General features: G+C 40.0%; 1 protein-coding gene across 4 annotated transcripts in view; it reads left to right on the top strand.

Moving 5' to 3' along the window:
- The window catches only part of ARHGAP22 (Rho GTPase activating protein 22), a 149,278-nt gene that overhangs the window by 23,150 nt on the left and 103,312 nt on the right, over positions 1 to 22,816 (top strand). For all 4 annotated transcript variants that reach the window (XM_074908347.1, XM_074908348.1, XM_074908346.1 and 1 more), the window contains exon 3: positions 6,913 to 7,000. In XM_074908347.1, the coding sequence (XP_074764448.1) occupies positions 6,913 to 7,000 (88 nt within the window). The remainder of the gene's footprint in view (positions 1 to 6,912; positions 7,001 to 22,816) is intronic.

Genomic DNA, 22,816 nt, shown 5'->3' with positions numbered 1-22,816 from the left:
CCGTGGCTGGAGCGACAGGGTTGGGGTTTTAGCCCTTGAGGTTGCAAAGAAGTCTTGAGTATAGCTGAAGCAGGAATATCTGCTGGCAGTCTGAGCTAGCAAGTCACCTTTTTTGTCTATTGCTGACAAAACTGTTACTGAATGTCTAGATGATGAATAACAGAGGTAAGGGAGCTCTTCTACAAGTTCATGCTTGTGTAGCCCTGGAAAAGTTCTTCACAAACACCTTGTAAAACTTCTTTTGTCATTTTACTCTCTGTTCCTGGCCTGAAACATGAGGATCTGAGACAATAATTGACTTATCAGTTGGACCTTGGCGTTTATCCTTAGCGTGCTTTAAATATGAGACAATTTGATTTCTATGTCTTTCACTGAGGCTAAGGCTAAGTCTGGTTATGGGTTAACTTGGGCTGTTTGATCCTTAGAAGTCAGAGTTGGAGGTAATTCATTGGTATAAAGCTGTTGTAGAAATTTTGTTCCTTGTTAAGCTAAAATCAAGATGTTCATGTAGTCAGTTCATCATCTTTGGCCTGGGATTCAGAAATGCATACCCAAGGGCAGATTTGAGTCCCGCTATTCCCAGCCTCCCATCTTGTAACAGTGGCTAGAGTGCTGTGTTACAAGTAATGGTATGAGAATTGGTATGACCAGTGTTCTGGCAGCAGTTGTGTGTGTTTGAGGGACTCAATCAAGGAAAGGAAGCTTTCCACTCATGTTTCCTTTCTCACAGGTTTTCTTTACCAAACCCTGGCTCCAGAGAACCTGGTACAGGGCAGGACTTCTCAATGGGTCTTTTTAGGGAGAACGACAGTAATACCTTTAAGGTATGAACACTTTTGTTCTCTAAAGATTCTCCCTCAAATCACTAAGGCCCCCAAAAGAGCACAAGGTGATGCTGTCATCAGAAATTGGATACAGACCTTCCAGTAAGCTGAATGTATTGCCTGGCCCTTGAGCTGTTCAGCCATCTCAGGCTCCCAAGGCCTCAGGGAGGGAGGAATAACTTAATCATGCATTGAAGCTTATTTCTGGGGCATGTTTTGCCGTATATCGTTAGACCTTGGAGAATTTAAACTGGTTTAATCTATCATTAATTTACATCCCAAGCAAGATTGCTAATGCAGTCTGAGTGGCTGCTGGACAAGGACACATCAATCTGTTTAAATTTAGCAATGTCTTTCTACCAGTGACAGCAACTGTCAGAACTGATGCACCGTCCCAGCTAAGATGAATTGGGTTTTTTCTACCTTTTCAGCTCTGTTTATTTAGAGTTCTCCATCGTGTGCCAGGCAGATTGGGCAGCTGTGAGCTAGGTACAGTGTTACCCTCTGGAGAAGCATTTCATTCCCTAAAAGGACTGGTTATATAAGATAGAAGAGTTCAGCACAAGTCACTGACATATGCAGAGAGAAGTGCGCAAAAAGCTGATCTGAAGATCTTTGCTCTATATACACTTATGACCTAAAAATACTTTTCGGAGATAGGCCTAGATTGCAGGCTTTTCTTGTTTTTCATAGGTAGAGTGAATGTCCCCCAATTTTTCTTCCTGGAAAATCATTCTTTTAAGTTCTCCTATTTCCCTACTTTTCTTCCTGTTGTTATGCTGCCAGCTCTGCTTGCTGTGACCTCACTGCACAGCTGGTAATGACAAAGTAGCTAGTGTACAGTTCCCATCACCACTGTGGCTGCAGCAAGTCCTGCATTCCTTCCACTGTCCCGTATCTGTGGTTGCTTTTCAGTTTGTTTCTTAAATGAGCTCTGCTACATAGTGATCTTCATCTTCTCCATTTCATCAAAGCTGGTTAAAAGGAGACTAAGAAACAAGTCACTTCGATGAGAACTTTGTACAGAATACATAAAATCAAGTATGTTCTGAAAAGGATGAAAAAGGAAGTGTATTTTGAACTGGGAAAATGCTTTGGTTTAGGGTATTAGTTCAAACAGTTCATGCCTCTGTAATCTCTTCTAGAGTAAACATCACCCTCATGTACCAAAGGTGTGTCTTGCTGAAGGGGGGCAGGTGACATGGCACCATATGGCGCATCAAGCATGGAAGAAGTCCATTTGCTTAGTTTTGAGGCAGAAGGGTGATGGGAGGCAAGCAAGTTACAACCTCTGGTAGTCACTGTAGTATGAAATTCTGGCTTAACCCTTTTGACTTCATCACTGGCTTCAGTTTCCTGCAGAAAGGTGGACTTTCTGAAACTCTGTAGTCTGACAGCACTTTTCTGTGAACTGCTCCTGCTCTTCACTGTAAATACACTCTGAATTTCTTGGTGTGTGTATACTGCTGTACATCCTCACCATTCCATGCTATAAACCAGCAAAAAGATGGCATGTATTAGTTTTGCCTAAAATATGTGTGACTGGCCTGTATGTCTTTGAGTTTACTAATTCAGGCTGAGGGAAAGAACCCTCCACAAAAGCATGCCTTTTTCTGAAGTAACATGGGGCTTGATTCAGAGTGCTGGGTTGTGCTTGATTATAAATGTGAGGTTTAGGCAACTATTTCAAATAGTATAAAGCAAGCATAAATCCCTACTGGATAAGGAATGCCCGACTTCTATGTTGTGCTGGCTTGTAGGTACTACCCATTTTGAGACTGACTAATTTTGCTTAGAGGACTTTGAGAGGACAGTACCTTAGAGGAAGGAAAGAGACACAGTTACTGTCCCTTCAATAACTTTTCTTTCTACAAAATGTAAATTGGTACTCAAAGGAAAGCAGCTGTTAACACTTAAAAGGATTCAATTTTCTGACAGAAGAACAACTATTGCTGGCTTTCAAATGATACTTGAAGCTCTGAAAGTCTGATCAGCTGGAATCAACTGATTAGTTTTTATTGCTATATATACATTTCTAGCTTGTATTAATAAGATAAAGACCTGAAAAGTAAATTTACAGCTGAGAATGCATAAACATTGTATTTAACTTAAACCAACAAAACAACCTTAAGAGCTTTTTTTAGCCAACTGATTTTTTGGGGGTCCTTTCTTGTGGCTTCTTGGCATTCTTGCTTTAGGCTACTCTGAAATCCTTTCTGGTTTTGATTGTGTGACACTGATATTTTAGTTTTCCTCTACTTGTGCTACCATTTCCCAAGGGGTGTTCCATATACTCCTAAAAGCAGGAATGGTTTGAATTTCTGTGTGCAGTATTAAATCTTTCAGTTCTATTCTTCATGAAGAGACTTTTAAAAGACAAAACACAGAATTGTGACCAACCCACATATCTACATGTCCTTACCCATGTTCTTCAGCCTCAGGTTGACACAGGAGCTAATTTCTTTTTCTCTCTTCAGGGAACTGTATTCTGCAGTGTGACAAGCAGATGCTTACATTAACAGTTTTGTTCTTTTTACATTTTGAATATGGTGCTCCTAGGAGCCTGCTATGCAAGTACTTTAAAACTTGTGCATTTGGTATGAAGAAGAGATGGGGAAGGGTCATGGACCTCTCAGTACATCCAGTTAAATATTTTTGTTTCAGAGAACAGCCTGATAGAAACCAAACTAAGAAAATGAGTCTTCCTGTTCAAGCCAAAACTTGAGACTGCTCCTTGGCAAAACATTCTAAGCCTTGGATAAAAGCAAGATTCAGGGTCCTGTCTTTGACAATCATGCTGTGTTCCCTTGATCACTGTTTGGTCTTTGTTCCTGGCTCATATAATATTCCATGACTCTGCCTCTACTTTGCATGAATCTTATGAGTTGCAGTGTGCACAGTTCTTTAACTTGCTTGGGAAATTTGTCTTCACTTTCTGGGAGAAGATGGTTTAGATATGGTGTGATGGGTGATCTGATCTTACTTAGAAGCTGGGACCTCATGGTGGAGGTTACACTGCAGAGAGGTACTTCTGCCATCTGTCTCACCCTCTTTTAGTTCAGCCCTTTAGCCACTGCCCAGCTGATTACAAAGGTGCACAGCAGCACCTGACATTCTGGTGGGCAGTGCTCCTTGTTTCCTTCAGTAGAAGAAAGGGAGGAAGAAGGTGCATTCAGATCCAACCATTCTCCTCCTTTGCTTCTGGAGCACATCAGCTGTGCAAGTTGCCACATACACATTTCACAGGGGCTGCAGCAGGAAAGGAGATGAATGTCTGCCCAGTGGGGCTGTATGATGCTGTTCTGGGTTGTACAGCAGAGCCTACTGCAGAATGGGGCACAGGGCAAGGTACTGCTGGATAGCAGGTGTAGATTTCTGTTTAATATTGCTTTCATTCCCGTTTTCCTTTTTTAAATACAAGTTGACTTCTGTGTTCTGTATTTTTCCTTCTCACTGTATCTCTTGGCAAATAATAAATTTCTGTACTGAGTAGCCTAGAACTGGGAGTATTTGGTCTTTCATTGGTTTCAGCATGTTCTGCTCACAGTTCACTCTAGCCACTGGTGTTGGGCAGTTCTTAGTTTTTTTTATGTGGACAGAATGCACGAAATATATATAATGTCCACTTTAACACCTTTAATCTTCCCTTCTAGGATGCTTCGTGGACCCAGCAGGTGCTGGCTTTGACCCCTTGCAGAGTTTGGCTGAACTTCTCTGGTGCTCTTCTGAGCTGTCCCTGCTGTCATTATGGGTTTTTTCCCTTTGATTTCTCAAATGTATGTCAAATGTGCTATGAAGAACCTTAGTGTGCTACAAAACATCCAACCCCATATTTTGCTGTTATGCTAAGCACAGAGTTTTTATTTTTGAATTCAAGGAAACAAAATTGAGATAGAAGTATAAATGGACAATTTCCTCAAAGCAAACCCCAAAATATCTAAATTAAAGGCCTCAGTACAAAATCTGACTTGTTTAAGAATGTTTTGGTTTTTTTTTCTTTTGTGATTGTTTTTGCTTTTACATTCTGTAGAAGTAATGGCAATAGTTTGTACTGTTGAACATTCAGCATATATGCAATGTGGTTGGGGTAATTTTGCTTTTGGAACTTTCATTTTTTTGTTTTGATTTGTTTTTTTGATGTAGTAACACTGGGGTGCTGTTGCACATCTGTTGGATATAGAGTAATACTTATTGTATAGACTATGAATACTCAAATTCAGAGTGTCTTGCATATTTCTACCTTTTAACTATCTATGCACTGCCCTGCAGTATGTGGTTAACTGTAGTAGAGTTTAATGAATTCTGGGTGACAGGAATTCCCTGCACCAGATTGTTAATCTGGTTTATCAAGAGGAGCTAAATGAAGGTCTATAGGCTGATGTCACTGAGGCGTGGCAGGTTGCTGAATCTGTAATGACATGGCAGGTTGAGGTCTGTTTTGTGAAGAGCAAATTTGAGTACTTGTGAGACACTTACTCTGCAATGAACAGATCCTTTCAAAACAGCAAGTCATTTTATTAGGGTGGATTGTCAGGACTGGAATGCCAACTTGTAAACCTCCATGACTTGGAGTTTATTTCCTAGCTGAAGTATTTTCCATCTCAAGCATTGCTGTTCTGGTAATTTATTTGTAGTAGTTTTTGTATGTTCTGCGTTCAAAGAGAGTAAAACTTAATTCATTTACATTTAATACAAGCTGGCTCCGTGGTTTATTACGGTGGTTTCTACAAGCATCTGTATAAAAATGTATTACCAAGGGGCAAAACTAGAGAAGTTATGCCATAACAGATGTTTTGAAAAATAACACAAGTGACTTCTCTATTTTATGGAGAAGTTTGCAAATGTCATATGATGGGTTGGTTGTCTTCTATCTGTTGAAATTCTCTGTTTTCTGTCTCATGAGATGCTATAATTATATTACTCAGTAGAATGGATCTGGAAGCTGACAAACAGTGTAGCTGGGATTTGTTTAGATTACAAACGTTATGGTGCTCCAGTGTGTCTTTGGATTTGGCTATTGCCAGGTTGGTTAGAGATAATCTAACCGTGCATGTTTACTAGAGAAATGCATGAAAAAACTGAGTGAAACAAAGTATTTCTTCCTTTTCTGCTCAGCAAAAAAAGGGGTCTGGACCCAGCTTCCATTCCAGGGTAGTTCAGTGCAGGAGTAGCAATTGCTGATTACACTCTTCATGGCTTAATTCTTGAGAGTACCAGTTCTTACTGTCTTTTATCTCTCTTATTGTGTGTAATTCCTGGAGAATGTTAGCTGGAAACCTTTTAAAATGTCAAAGATTAAACTAAAAAAAGCAGAGAAACAATAGCGTGTTTGTTCTTGTTCGACTCACATTACTGGACAAGAGCTTCCTGTGATCTCTCTTCAGCTTTACCATAGATGAAGATGACTTTGTTCACTTTGAAGATACTGTGCCACCAGTTATGCAGAATTCCTGAACTGGAATACATTTTGTTAATTATGCTTGGGCTCAACATGAGAATTAATCTGAATTCTGGCAGCATTTGAACTTGAGAAGTAAAGGGGCTCAGATTTCTTGCTACGGGAACTATAATGTCCTGAATTAAAAGGTAGCTCTGTTGCTTTGCAAACCTGAATCAGCTGCTTCCCTCCAGTATCTTCTCTGGAAACTTCTGTGTACTGAGAATCTCTTGAAAAAAGGCTGGTTTTCTTCAGTTGCAGGAATAAAGATTTAGAAATAGAACTTCAGCCACATCATTGCTGCAGGCTGCAACCAGAAATTAAAATGTGAAGGAAGAGTAGATGTAATTCAAGATAAAACTTTTGCAAGGGATAATTAGTTATGGAAACCAAAGAGAATCACCTGTGCATGCTTGTTATACTGTTATACCAGAGGAAAGATAATTTAATCAGAAGTGTTCAGTGTGAGAGAAAGGACAGGTGAGGCAGGTACATGACCAGCTCAATTTTTTTTCTTGTTCATAAGGTTGGGAGGGACATGGGCTTGGTGAAAGAGTGAGGCTTGAATTTGCTACTTGTGTTATGTTTATCTTCTTTTCCTTACCCTCTTCATTTGCCTTTCCTCTTTCACTGGTGTTTGTGTCCTTACAGGGTTTGATACTACTGCAAGGCAATCAGGTGAATGAGCTGCCACCTAATCCTGATGAACCAGGGAAACATCTTTTTGAAATTGCCCCAGGTAAGCCAGCATTTCTTTGTACTTTCAACATAATGTCATCTCATTCCTCTCCACTGTCATTAACAGTAATCGAACTGTACTTATCACTTCTAAGCATTCTGATAGACTAGCCAGATTATATAGATAAACGAGACTTGACAGACTACTTAGTGTTCTTTTGTTTTGGGTATAAATGCTGTCCTGATATCTCATGAAAAGAGTCGTTGAGGTGCCTCATGCTCCTTGATTTATTTTTAATTTTTTTTTTATTTCTCTCTGTCTGGATGGGGCTCCTTGACTGGAATGCTGTGTGGTCTCCCAGCCTGGAGTGAGGTGTGGTCTCCCAAGCTGATGTGGTTTTCTGATTGTTATGGGAGAAGCTGACACAGAGCACAGTGCAGAACTTATGGAAACGGGGTGTGCAGTCGTGCAGTATCTGGATGTAATTTCTTTCATGTATACCAGTCACCCTCAGTTGTGGGAGGGGTGTGGAGTTTTAAAATGTTTCACTTTTGGATAAAAGGTTTAAGAGAATAGATGACCTGCCATGGAGGAGGGGTTGAAATTTTGTTAGGTAGAAAATCTAATGATCTGTCAGTGTAGTCTTAATGTAAAGCTCTTGAAATCATCTTAGTTTCCATGTAAATGCTTCCTGTGGGCTGGCTTGATATCTCCAGGGTATATTTAGAGTTAAGTTCCCTGTTGCAGTATAGGAACAGTTGTATTCCCTTTATTCAGTGTTGATTGTAGTTGGTAGACAACTGTCCCTGTGCATAGGTTTGAATGCAGTATATTGTGGAGGTAGCTTCAAGTGGCAGGATCTACAGAGAAGAAAGGTGTTGCACCACTAGCAGTGTTAGGCTACAGGAGTGAGAAAGATGAACCAGGTTAGTCCTTCCATAGCTGTCTTCCAGTATGTGAAGACTGAGTTCCTGGGAACATGGAACGAGACAAACGTAACTATGGTAAAAGTCAGGCGAGTGCACTGACTCAGTCATGCCTTACTTTGTGGCCAGTTGCTCCTGCATGGACTACCAATCCATGCTTCTTAGTACTGTCTGTTTCCCTGCAGTGTTGGTCCTGTTGATGGGTAGATAAAAGTAATTATGTTAGGCTGCCTTTTTTTTTAATGGAACAGACAACACGGGAAACACTTGTCCCTATAGTTGAATGTTAGTGTTGTGGAAGCAGGTGTGCTTTTACTGGTGTCTTTGTTTTTTTTTTTTTTCTTGCCCCCAATGAGTCTGGTTTAATGTGCCTGTGTTACACACTCCTCTTAACACAGTATCAGGCAGCACTGCAAGCTTTTCAATTCTGCCATCAGGCAGGGTTTTGCCATAACTCAATCACATCATTGTTTGACACACCAGAAGCTACTTGAGGAGATTTATTTTTGTTTTCTCTTTCTTATCATTGCACACTATGTTAATGCCTCCTTTTTCTTATACTGCACCATGCCCTCATAGGCAGGGCTACACAAGCAGCAGGACATTGGCTTCACAGTGTTGCTTGCCTGGAAGATCTAGGAATTGGCATTCACTGTCTGTGACACATCTTCTACACTATCTTTCAAAGATTGTGCACCATGCTGTTGTAGAAGGACCATGGACCTGGGATGTAAAAGCACTTGGGTGGTTGTGACTGTGAATGATTGAATGATCCTGTGTGTTCTAGCCATGATCTGAAATAACGAACTGAGCCACGGACTGGCTTGGTTGAGTTTCCTGCAGAATTTGCCCTCTGGTTCCAGGTGGGAAATAATAATTCTGCACTTCTTTCTCAGTCTGCCAGGTTATATTACTGTAGGCTGCAAAAAAATTGTCCTGAACTGCAAGTGGCTGGGGCTTAAGTGGAATTGGTAAAGCAATGCCACATGGCTACTTGAAAAAGGCTATCCAGAATGGTGGGAAAAGGTGATACTGTTAACAGCATAATTGCAAATCCCAGGACATCCATGTTCAGCTTGTGGTTTTGAGATTGTCCTCCTCTGTGTTCCCTGGAAAAATGATTCAGACTTAGTGTGCACTACTGTACTGCCTGTAAAATTGAAATGTTTTCCCTACCTTGTGGAGCTAAATTCTTCCATGTTTGCAGCAAGTTTAGTTTGCTACGTGGATAGCGAGTACTGGAAAATGCTATAAATGGCCAGTCAGTACAGAATGTGACTCAGCATAGATGTCACTGGAGAACGTGGCCTGAAGAGTTCCCAGTTTTGTTCACAGTATGCTTATTCTGTGCTGATTGTGGTGTAAATGCCTTTTCTTTTTCGCATGTGTTCTGAAATGACTGTGTTCTATGTGGTTGCCAGCCTGCAAGACACCCACATAGTGAACAGCTCTTGAGCAGATGCCAGATAGGAAGGGGAGCACAACTGATCTTGAAGGACCTATCATCACTTCCTGTCTTCCCCCGTACTGGATATATGGCTATGAGTGTACCTCTGCCTAATTCTACCTTAATCCCCCCCCTGCAAACTAGGACTATATAGTTTCTACAGGGATAATGAGATTTTTTTAGTCATCTTAACTAAATTGAGGATCTTGTGAGTACAAGTACATTCCATACCTGAAAACAGAGGTATGGGATTTTACTGTGCTTGTAAGCACCAGAGCTTTAACAGAATTAAGAATAGTGTAGCATTCCTAAAACATTCCCATGGTTTCCTAGTACCAGCTTATCTGACAGAGAAGTGAGGCTGAGATCTCCCAGCAAGGAAATGTCCGAAGCTTTCTAAAGTTTGTGGTACCAGTTACCAGCTGCTTCCTCAGTGCAGGGGCTAGAGTAACAGCATGTCCTGCACTGTAACAGAGCACATGCTGATTTTTCTGCTGAGTAACAAGAACTAATGATGGTCATTGTGTAGTATTCATGTTTCATAAAGTTCACTTCTAAGCTGTGTAGTGCAGCTGGGAGAAGGGTTAACTAGGGACATGAGACTGTAGAACAGTTCTACAGTCAAACCAGTGTTAGTTCTGGTAGCAGGACTTCCTGAAATATCTCCTTTGGCAGATGTGTGCTCTAGCTCCTTTTCTGGAGAAGCTATATAAATTTCTGGACCCTTTTGAACCCATTCATGCTTTCCTCTCTTACAGCTAGTGAAGTTCAAAATGGAATGGCAGGGTAAGCTATGGGCTCAAGTTGCTCTCATGTTCCAGTGTACATTAGCAGGTGGTGGTGGTGGTGATTTTTTTTTTTATAAAATTATCAGGGTAACATAAGGTCAGGTGCAAAACCTTAACCATTTGGAGTAATCATCACATAACAGCTGATATTTCTGGATGGAAATAATCATAGTATGTTGCTTGGGAGGGGAGTCCAAATCTGGTGACAGAAATTAGGGGCAACAAAGCAACCATGCATTAGCGTGGGTTTACTGTGCATTTCATAATGGTGTAATGCAGTGTGTAAGAAGCACAGGGATTGATCTTGTAAGAATGTCTTAAGGAGTACTGATAGATTAAATGCTCCTGAGGTCTTGCCTTTTAGGAAGCTGATGCTTTTAATGCTCTGTGGCCAACAGTCTGCCTAGTTTTATTCTCTGGTCTTTGCAACACTGTAAGATGAGACACTCAAGTTTCTCTGGAGAATCAGAGATAATACTTCTGGTATAGTAAGGCTTTCAAAGTCAAGGGAGGGAGTAGTAAAAAGGTTCAGAAGTTAGGAGTTGAAAAGTGTTGTCTTTTGATAGATATGGCAAGGGTTATTACCCACTGATTTGAGAATTGCTTTTATTTGTAGAAAACTTTGTGACTTTAATAAGATTCTTCTATTCTGACTCAGAATGGATTCAGGTGATCTTTTCATGGAAAGTAAGAGGGGAAAGATAAAAACATAAACAAGAAATTTTCAATGAATTACCTGGTACCTCTTTGGCTAACATCCTCTCCTGTGATGCCAGAGACCCAAGTTTCTCTTCCACTGGGTTTAGACCAAGAACCTGAATCTGTCACCTGTATAGTGGGCAAGTACCCTCAGTGATTACGGTTTGATTTTATTTTTCTGGAAAGATGGTTTTGCTTCATTTTGTACTATGAAATCATTCTAGAGTAATTGTCTTTATCCAAAGAAAATGTGACCTATTTCAACAAACTGGTATGTTACAGTAGACTGAGAGCTAGTTCCTGTTTCTTGCCACAGTGCTTTCTGCCAGGGTCAACAGTGACAGCTCTTAGCTGTCTTTCTGTGAAAATAAGAGAGCAGTTTTGTGATGTTTAATTTGATTTAACTCAAAATTGCTGCTGAAGGAGTAGTTTTTCCCCTTTCCTCTTGGTGGCTTCCCCAACATCTAATCACATCTCTTAATTCCACACTTATGACTGAAAAATATGTTTTTCAAACCAGTTGGACTTTAATTCAATTGAACTAAGCTTGATGAAAACTGCACCTTCAGGTTGCTTTTTGTGCTCCTGTTGAGTAGCACCATCAGTCCTCTCTTTAGTGAGACAGTCCTCTTCAGAAGTGTTGCCTCAGACTTTTTGCAGACCCAGCCAGAGCAAAGATGACTGCATATGCTTGATTCATATGTAGAAGGTTATTTTCAAAACTTCTGAAGTCGGAGCTTTGTGGCATGCTCTTCAATTAATTATAAAGACTGAGCTCAGTATAGGCAGTTTGACCTTATGAAAGGGACCTGCAGTCAATAATGACTCCTTTAAAGTTGGACAGTGGTTACATTCTGCCAGAAATTAGGCTTGGGTGGAATAAAATACCTCATCCAGGAGCTCTTGTTCAGGGTTCATGTAGAAACTTTTACTGCCTTGTTTGTGCTATACAAGAAGTAGGAAATCGAGAAAGGCGGAATCAGAAGGTGGGAGTCCTAACTTTTACAAGGACAGTAACTGCTAGCTACTTGTTCTGTAGGGAGTCTGTCAGTGTCACTGACAGTGTCTTACAGAGCAGTGGAAGTGGTGGCTTGTTTGTCTTGTCCCAGTAGGTTGAATGATGCTTACAAAGCAGTCTGCTATCTGGTATGCTTTTCTGTCCCAGGTGATCAACATCAATTAAGTTATTTTTGTGGCCTTTTTATCTCAGTTCCTGTTGAGATGGTGTGTAATTAAAATAGCTGGAGGGGAAATTAGAAATTCAGACATGGAAAATCATTCCATGTTCTCTATTATTCAAATTGTAATTCTAACTAACAGCAGGAAACAGTTTGCCGCTGGTAATTGAATTTTCTCCTGAAATCCACAGCTGATAACCAACTGTGCATATCTGAATATGTGATGATGTTGATATTTGAGGGTTTTATTTAAGTTTCTGGGATTTGACACTTGGCATATTTAGGGAAATGGCAGCAAAATGAAATAGTTTTGGGTCCTACTAGGAAGAAAGATAATGTAGTTTCAGCAGTGCACTGTGCAGACACTTAGCAAGTGAGAGCTGTGGACACCAGTGTCCATGGCATTGCATTGACCTGCAAGAGAAGATTGGTGGTCTTGGTTTGGCAGTGGAGGGCACTGTCTGATCTGTTTTCGACAGCTCTAGATGTCTGGAATGTATCTGAAGACATGCAAGTATTTGTATGCCACTAAAAGTGGTGACTGTCTTTTGGAACATGAGATAGGCTTTCCATGTATTAAGGAGAGAGAAACCTAAAATGTCTTCTCCAAACTGTCTTTCCAAAGGAGTACCCAGAATGATAAAACTGCATGCCACCTTTGCAGTCACGGAGTCTGGGAACTTGTTTATTATTACCTTATAGCTTGGGTTGAAGACCTTCAAGGTAATAAAGTCTTAGCACTAAGGTAGTGACCGGTATATCTGCTTGTTTTTTGCCGACTGCAGACTCCTTTTTTATGTGTAAGGTAAGTGCAGCCTGAGTCTCCTTGGAAGTGTGTGTCCTGTACTTCCATGCCTAAAAATTGTTGATAGATTCTTCTGTATGTTCTGCTTGCTCCGTCTGCTTCTGAGCACTAGATGGTGCTGGTTCTTTCCACCTTGTGCGTGTACGCTCACTGTCGGTTATGGTTCATGTCTTGAATCACATGAGTGCGAGTTCATCCTGTAAGAGGAAATCAGCTACTCTGTGGTTCACTGGTGCCTCCTCAAAAACAAGTCAGCAAGCATGAGTTCCTAACAATGTTATTGCCCAGCCTGTGAAGATAGTACTGCGCTCTGTAGACAGAATATAGTATTGCGTGCATTTCTGTACGTTTGCACTGCCACAAGCATCTTTGTGTGAATCCACAAGATAAAAGAACTGAATGCTTTCAGCTGCTGTCACAGATGCTAAAATCAACAGTCTTTGAAAACACTCAAGTTTAAATTGTTTGTCTGTTTACTTTTAAGTGGAAGACAAAATTTGTTATGGAAGAGCAAAGCATGTTCTGTATAGACATGTACATGACTGTGTAGGGAAGCCACTTGAACACAGGCCTCTACTATTTCAGGTTAACATACAGACCCAGGGGTTACTGGCTATTTTGTGGTACCTGTATGACCGTTCTCCCCCTCCCCCATTCTGAGCCTGATAAACTTATTTTTCAAAAGATGTATCTTCAGACTTTTCCAGTTTTAATTAATTGGCATTTGCCTCTTGAATCTGAGTGTGGGAGTTAAGGAGTTTGATCAGACTTCTCACTGCATTGCTGGGATCTGCTGAAAAAACCAAAAGATAGTAATTGTCTCCCTCAAGGTAACTTCTTTCCTAATTCTTTTATCTACCAGAAAAAATTAGGTTTTGTGGCCAGTCCAGGCCTTGACAACTTCATTTAGCATTGAAGTATCAATCAGCTGTCAGTATTTCTAGGCTTGTTATATAAATGGATTTGAGTTGAACAACTATTGTTTGAGTAATCTAATGGAGGATCTAGCTTCCTTCATGCAGATATTAGATGCTAAGAACTCAAATCTTCTGCAAGTAATGCATCTCTGCTTACTGATCTCCTTATCCATACTTTCCCTGAATACTTGACTATACCATATGACTGAAAACCTCCGAAAAGAGAAGGTGGAGAAAAAGGGGCTGAACTCTGCCCTTTGAATTCATGTAACCTTACCAATTTCAAGTGTTGTGTTCAGTCCGGTGGTGTGTCCCTGCAACTTGACCAATACACTGTTGCCTACTTAAGGTGATGACTCATTGCAGGTGAAGGTCTTCAGACTACGTTCAGACTTCTGTACAGAAAGGTTATCAGGCTTCTCTTTCCCCCTGAGGGCTATGAGGCTTTCTGATAGTTAAGAATGTTTTGGTTCACCTTATGTTATCAACTTAAAACATCTTGAAGGGCATCAGGAGGCACCTGCAGCTTGTAAATTGCTTTTTTGCTTTGTTTTTTTTCCCCTAGCATATGCGATGCCCAGGGCTTATGTTTGTATTTGGCAAGCAAAGATCCTGCTTCATGAAATAAACAAGATCCTGCCTTTGTTTCATTAGAAGTGTTTGATCTACTCCAGGTTATACTGTCTACATCCCTCAGTGCTCTGGGGCCCTGGGCAGTTGAAAGTAGGCCTGGAAACGGGCTGTGGCAGCATATGTGTTCTGCTGTCCTGGAATTTGCATCTCTAGGAGAAGCTCCCTGTCTGATCCCTGATCAGTAGCACCTAGCTCCTTTTAATGCATGTGCTGGCTTCCAACAAGAATGCTAGTTTTTACAATTTCAATTGCAACAGCATGAGACCTGCTGGGAAAGGAGCATGAGGCTTAAGGAGTTTCATGAATACCTCTTTCTGCTAGTGCAGATCATTAAGACATAATCTCTGACTGTTCTTGGGCAGTTTTCCTTAACCCATTATATTCTTCCAAGTCAAATATATCTGCATAACATTTTGTATAGGCTGCCCTTTGGGTATAGAAAAATGGCTCTGTAAAATGATGGCATGTTGTTGCTGGAATGTACCAGGTATGATCTGATCCGATCAGGTTGCTTTTTAGTGCAAATTAGGTAAGATTTTTGAATTCTTCCTGCTGACACGTTTCAGAGAAAGCTCTGCTATTGAGTATTCTGCCTTAAGGATAATATATTAAGCCTTAAGGCGTGTGTGGTTAGTAGAGATTTTTTTTTAAAGCATTTTTGTGCAAGAACAACTTTGTTCCATAAAGATATGCTTGTCAAACTGTCAATGTGATCAATTATATAGTACCTTCCCTATATTTCTTGCTAATTTGTCAGAAATCAAGTCTTCAGTGCTGTCTTGCAGCTTGTGTGCTCTAGTGCTGCTGTTGCAGGTTAAAGCTTTGTTCTGCCCAACGAGCAGTTCCCATTTGCACTAAGGATGGGTGAATTTTTTCCACAAGATTTGTGCAATGTTTTGGATCCCTGAGGCTGAAAAAGTACTCTAGTGGGTTAGCATGATGAATAAATATACATAATTTATTGCAATATATTTAATAATTGCACTTTCAATATTTATAATTTAAATTAATTATATTCTATTTCATCATTATAATTATATTTAATAATATAAAGATGCATGATATATGGCAATGTAGTTCATACTACCATAAATTCTAGCAGTAGTAAGAATAAATATTAGAGGTCAACAGCAGCATGAAGAAAGAACATCAAGCTAAAAGGAAATTTACTGCTTAGGTGCCTGCTCCACAAATGTTTGACCAGGTCAGTAGTCTTACTAAGATGAGTTGATCTTTAAGTCTTGTGGGATTGGGCCCTTTTATTTGAATTTCATCTGATTTGCCTTGTGCAGTTCAGTGGGTTAATTCTTGTCTCTAGCTGATCTAGCACAGTCATGTTAAATTACAAATATAATACATTTCAGATTAATTTGTAGGGTTGTACTGGCAGTGTGAGCTGGAGATGCAGTCAGGGTTGCTTATTCTTTTCCTTCAGTGTTCCCAGGGACTGCTTTCCTCTATTTTTTTTGTACTTGAGCTTTTTAAGGGTCAGCATGGCTGCTCAGTGCATTTTCTTTAGCTCTGATACTAGAAGTAGTAAATTGCTGAATTTTGGATGGATGGATGGATGATGATTCTTTGTTGAGGTGACTGGGTTTTCTTAATACTCTGTGGATCTTGGACCTGTCAGTGGATGTGTGTCTCTGCTTGCAGAGTTCATGCTTTATAACAGTAAGAATAAAGAAAACATCTCTTTGTTTCTAAATATAAAATTTTGCGAACAGGTAGCAGTAACTGAATTTTTTTGTGTACCTGCTATGCTCCTGCACTACAGAACTACTGTATTGTCTGCAGCATTTAATGACTTGTGAATTTACTCTGACTTCCTACCAGCTTTGAGATGCTGGGGATTTGATTCCTGTGGTGTGTGCAGCAGGTGCAGGCTAAGCAGAATATAGAGAAACATACACACACTCTGAAACTACATCAATTGCACTGCATTCACTAAAGAGAGGGCAAGAAGCAGGACTGGTCTATAAACCAATGCAGAATAACACACAAGTAGAAGAAACCAAAATATTCTTAGACTGCTCCAGAAGGGAATTATGACACAGTTTTTAAAACCCCTATCTAAAGGGGAGACAGAACTGTCATCCAAAAACATACTATGTATTGACAGTCATGTAAGGCAGCACTGCTGATGCTGTTGAGGTACCTGCTAGTGCTGTTAGTTTAACTGCTCAGTGTGATATACTAATTTGAAAATATCAGATGGAAGTAATTTTGGGGAGCAAAGGTACAAAAAATACACTTCCTTTTCACACAGTCCCATAAAAGTGTGTGGGGGAAGGGAGGCAAAGCTGATAATGTGTTGCTCCAGTACCCAAAAGGAATTATAATTGGGAAACTGCTATCTGGGCTGTTTATGAAACTGTGTCTTTGAATGATGTGCTAATACCAGTTTGAAGTGGCTGCTGGCCTGTCGTCAAACAGCTGTGAGGGTTTACAGGCAAAACCTGCTCTGTTTGTCAGAAAAGCTTTAGGGATAACTAGTGTGCTATCAGTGAGAACCAGCTTGTACTGGGCTTTCTGAACTTCTAGGGAGGAGGAGGGAATATGGTGAAGATTTATGCCCTAGGCAATACCACTTAAGATTTGTACTTGGTTAAATAAGTTGCCTGCTATAAAGTAACAAGAACTTAATGTTACATTGTAAAAGCGTTCTTTACCTTTCCTATGCTACTTCAAGTATTTCCAAAGTACTGATTTGTATGATGAGTGGGGAGGTGGGCTGGGATGCTGAAGTGATTTATATGCTGCTGCTTAATGGTTTTCAGATTCCTACCCTGTGTACTTGCCTGTATTTAGCCTTACCCGTGAGTAGGGCCCTATCAACTTGGTTGCTCATGAAATATGTGCCTGACTGTGACCTTGCTCATAAGATTCTCTTGTGTTATGCAGGAACTTAAACTGGGTCATCACATGGGTCCCTTTTGGGCTTGATCTTATTAAAAAGATCCAAGTTACTGCAGGGAAACCAGTTGATCTGACACCTGAATTTTTTGAAAATGTAGGCTCCGAAGAACTAGTGCAACATAAAAAAAGGTAAAACATAAACAAGCAGAACAGTTTAGTTCCTGTGGTATAACAAAGAAATACTGACACTAATCACACAAAAACTGAAACATACAATTTTATTACTTCATAGTGTCCCTGTACTGGAAAACTAAGGAATTAATTTTGTGTGTTTTAAAATTATAAATTATAAGAATATTAGTCTTTTTCCATCAGTTCCTGTTGTTCAAAGAAACTTATGAAGCTAGGGATGGATGTGGAATCTTTGGCATGTTCAGAATGAGTGGGATTTTTTTATGATACAAGCTCTTCTAAGAGATCGGATCCTGTAAATGGTTGGATATTGGATTTACATGTATTTCAGGACACTGGGAGCAATTCATCCTTCCTGATACCTTTATGCTCTGTAGAGAAGTTAATTCAAGTAACTTGAACGCAGCCTGTTGATCTGGGTGAACTTTTTGGCTTAAAGAAGGTATCGTGACAGTTTTGATTAAGACTTAGTTACTAACCAGCATGGCTGTGTTTCACTTCTTGTTGATTTTTTTTCTCCCCCCCTGCACCCCAGGAATAGTTTTTAACTCCCTGTGTTAGTTACCTTGGTATAGTTTCCCTATAGGGCATGCATGAGTATACCTGGATGTCTCCTCTGTTATGTTGAGGATGCCGTACCATTTTAAATTTTACATTGCACTGCATTAATAGACCTGAGCTATGCCAGTAAAGAACTCAAGTTCTATGTTTATATTAATGACACTAGATATGACATTAGTTTTATTATTTTAGCAGTCTGTAAACAGGTGTAAAATAACGGATATTGAAAAGTACAGCTTATGACTACAAGCACCTGAAAAAAGCTGTATTTTGCATTAACATTTTCATCATATTTTCAAGAAGATTTTTAAAAGGATCTCTGAGAACACTTGCAGAAGTGTGTGGCTAATCTGTGTTGAATTTAGTGGCATTACAACAACTTTTTTTCTTGTAAATTTAATATAAGCTTTACAACATCTCTACAGTACCTATCACAGGGACTCTGCTCAAGGCACCATTGTATAAAAGTAGTGAGGCAGCTGGGATTAGGGCTATGTTCTGTTTAGTGTAGCATGTTCTGATAACCTTAACCTTCTCAGCTTTCTTCAAGCACTGTAACTGAAATGGATGTGTTTTTTTTTTTTTTTTTTTTTTTTTTTCCATTAGGAAGACAAAGTTCAGGTCACTTGTAATTATAGAACTTTTCCTTTTAACAGACTCTCAATGTTTACTTTCTCCAAATTCATGTCTTCTGTCTCTGTTCTGGCAGGTGCACAGCCCAGTGCATACACATTCTTTCAAAGTCTGACTTTGAATCTCAGCCAGAGGCAATAGATGTATTTGTAACTGCAGGATTAGGCAGTGTCTTCCACATCCATAAACCACTGCTCATCTAATTGAAGTCCACTTAAGAAGATGTTGATATCCATGCCTCCATGTGGTACCAAAGATGCTATATATCATGCTGAACTCATGAAATATGTTAGTTCTGGGGTTTACTTTTAATCACCTGCTGTCTTGACATCATGAAAACTTGGGGGAGGAGGAAGGAGGCATTTGAGGTAACAAAGAACAGAACTATGAAATCAAAATCATACAGTGTTAAAAGGGAATGTCTGTAAGGCCATGAGGAAAGACTGTTATAACCAACCATATATTCTTTGCATTGAAGAATAATTGTATACACTGTTGTTTCCCTGGATTTGGGGCTGTGGATTTAAATATGAGGATTTATCAGCACACTGGCAGCTGCTGACTTGAGGGATGAAGAGCCTTGCTGCATTAGGCATGCTGTGCTGGTATAGTTATGTCAGAGGAAAATCTGTACTGGCATACTAGTATAACACAGAGAAAGATTACTTTTCTTAACACAAATATAAGTGTCTACAAAGATTAGCAGCCTTCTAGCTATGCTGGTGTGAGAATCCTCCCACTCCACAGAAGCCAAAAAGGCTCTGCTTTGACACCATGGGGTTTCTATATATATCAGTCAAAAGGATGCCTTCTGGGAAGGTTCAGTGAATATTTTCCAGGCTAAATTTCCTGTGGACAGACCAGGGTTCAGTAACTTATTTCTGTCCTTATAGGTCTTGAATATAGATCATCATTGTCAGGAGTTGCTGACATTGCAGAACATAAAAGAACACATCCTAGCTTTACTTAGCTCTGTGACACAAACATATGACAGTGGAGAACAGGGAAAGTTAGTACAAATAGAAATACTGTGCCTATGATCATGCTTGGTAAGAGAAAGATTCCTTCCTGAGCCCCTGTTTTGAAGCTGGTGGGAGTCAGTGGAAGATGTCACAAATATGGCTGTGGATCTGTAGGGTGACTGTCTTACTGAAGGGAGTATGTAAGGATTGGGGAGGAGCAGGGAGAGGGAATTCAGCATCCTCCTGTAGTAGTGCTTTGAGGCCGCAGCTGTTTTGTCTTGGAAAACACAGTTCTACCTTGTAATGGGAAGAACATCATAGGATTCTGCTTTGGTCTCAGTAACTTTGAAAATCTGATTAAGCTACACTTACGGAGTTGTTTCTTAACTACTTCCAGCAAGGCACCCCAGGTGGAAGGAGTCCAGATATTTTCTATCTATGTCAGGCCTTCTTGCCATTATCATAGAATTGTATCATAGAACACTTGGGGTTTGAAGGGACCTTAAAGATCATCTAGTTCCAGCCCCCCCTACCACAGGTAGGGACATCTTCCACTAGAGCAGGTTGTTCCAAGCCTCATCTAACCTGGCCTTGAACACTTCTAGGGAGTGTCCAGCTGCTCTGGACAACCTGTTCCAGTGTCTTACCACCCTCACAGTAAAGAATTTCTTCTTTATATCTAATCTAAATTTATCCTCTTTCAGTTTAAAACAGTTACCCCTTGTCCTATCAATACCTCCCCTGATAAAGAGTTCCTCACCATCTTTTCTGTAGGCCTCCTTTAAGTACTAGAAGTATCTGGAGTTGTCTCCATGAAAGTGGATCCTTGTTTCTTTTCTAGAAGCAGTGGTTCTTTGAAGTTAGTAAATGTAAAAGCTTGCCTTTGTTAATAGTAGGCTGTCGGCTCTCGTGTACACTGAGATCTGTTAGGAAAGAGTTCTTGTTTTTACAGCAGTTTAAAGTGTTGCTGGGGAGTAAGATGCTTTCAGATACCTGCAGTAAATCTGTGGGTTTTATAATTTAAACACTTAGCTGATCTTCCTCTCTGGGCTCTCAAGTGGTGTGAACTGTGTAAAAAAAGCTGCATGGCCACTGATGAGAAGTAGTGTGTGGTGCCAGGTAAGAGTTGCTGATGTCAGCCAGTGTGCTCACCTGCTGCTGAAAAAAATGAAAGCACAGCAGTGAGAGCTGTCCTAGCACTCTCCTTTAATCAGGACACACATTGCGTTTCTACTGACAAAAATGGAACAGTAAGGACATCAGCTTTGCTGGGATCAGGTGCAAAAGGTTCATTATAAAGGGACTTCACCCATGGGTAACACTGACTTCAGGATTTTTTCATGCTTCCTCAGTACTTCAATGACAGAACCCTAAGAGCTTTGTGATCTCCCCGAAGCAAAGGCTTGGGGATTTACTCTTTAGCACAGTGTGACTAAAGGTATAATTGGAATTACAACCAAGCTTTCTTCATTTGTTGATGCTTGCACCTAAAATTCTTCCGGCTTGAATTTGCGTAGGAAGCTGAGAGCTTTTTGTGTACAACAGATGGTCCATCAGAATTCGTGGGATTCCTTTTTCATTTCAACAAGTGCTTTCAGTTGCAGTCATTATTTGAATGGAAGGAATAAAGATGGACACCTGGGAATTTCTTGTAAAATGTGGTCAGTGCTATGGAAAAATTGTCAAAATGCCAGTGTAAATTGTTGTCAGATCAGTGTCAGATGCTATGACTTTAGATGCTGAAATTCTCTTGGAATTACAGTGATTAGGGGGAATAGACTTAGTCAAATCAGAATAAATTTACATAAATTCAGTATCTTGTGACTCTCTCTGAACTAGAAACTGTTTAATAGAACAAGGTCATATGTTCTGAAATATTGCTCCTGACCAAACAGACTTCTGATACTCTGTTTTGAAATGCTGGAGTTTCTTTTTAAGCCCATATAAACCCTTAACACAACTGTGCCCTATTACAGGCCTAGCCTGACCTGGCTAACAGGAATGCATTGTTATATCACATATGAATACAAAATGTGTACTTCTATGCAGTACTTAACCTCTTGCATAGTCCAGTGATGTATCTACATCCAACTCGTGTTCCTCTGTACTACTGTCTTCCATAAGGAATAGATGAACTATAAATTGTTCCTTTAAACCATGAAGGTGTGATGCTTCTCTTAGCAGATTATTTTTCAGTCTTACCAGCCTGGAGAATGAGTTTGCAAAAACATTTCCTTCACAGTTTATATTAAAGGTATTAGAACTGTGTATTTGGAAGGTCGGGCTTTTAGGGGCAGGGGATGATGGAGACAGGCTTGAAAGGGGACTGTGGTTTAGACTTCTCTGATCTCAAAGGAAGGAGGTAGCATGTCACTTTATTACTAAATAGCAGTCTAGAAAGCTTGCTTTCTAGTTTTAGGCTCTTATAAGAGATGAAATAGGTCTTGAAGTGAGTTACAGTGTTGAGGTATATGAACTATGATTGTAATGCACTCTATGTGTTATTATATTGCCCAAATAGTCTCTTTTCTTCCTGAGATCCGATGGCCATTGGGAATTCTCTGGAGAGTCACAGGGTCTTCCCACTGTGGCATGGCAAGCTACTCTCGATTGCCAAAACGCATGGTGAAGCTCAAGTAAGGGAATAATCTGGGTTGAATCTGACTTATCATAAAAAACAAATTTGCCATTTTAGAAAGACTCTAACTTTTGAAGTTCTTTTTGTATGGTTTACCAGCAACTTGACTTTTAGATTTTCAAGCAGTGTGGGGAAGCTAATAGTATAAATAACTTTGGAGACAAAAGGAGCTTTTACTGGCCAAACTTGAAAATTTTAATATATTCTCCTGGGTTTTGAACATGGGTCTTAGCATAAATTGTCAGCTTTTCACAAGTACATTTGCCTTGTACTGGCTGGCTCAGATCAGTTCTCTATAAAGCACAGTTCACCTGTTTCCATATTAGTTTCCAACATTTCTAGTCTTCAGACCAGTTTGTGCCTTCAAGGGGGTGGCTGAGGAAAAAACAAAACTCTGTAATCTTTTCCTTGTGTCTAAAAGTTTGAAAAGCAACATTTCCTCATCTTTAGAGATGCAATTCTGGCACATTTGGGAATCACAAAAACTATTTAGTAATTACTCCTAGTAAGGGAATGAAAAATAAATACCTTCAGCCATCAGTGAGTTGTCACATCTGGAATGAATTGTTGAAACAGAATTCCTCTACCCTGTTGCAATTTTAGGTGTCTGTCCCATCCGTTGTTGTCCTGTCCCGTCCCCC

Source organism: Athene noctua, chromosome 5, assembly GCF_965140245.1.
Source record: "Athene noctua chromosome 5, bAthNoc1.hap1.1, whole genome shotgun sequence".
In the NCBI taxonomy this organism is placed as follows: Eukaryota; Metazoa; Chordata; class Aves; order Strigiformes; family Strigidae; genus Athene; species Athene noctua.
Note: the sequence above shows the minus strand (reverse complement) of the source record. Positions and strands in the feature narration are given on the sequence as shown.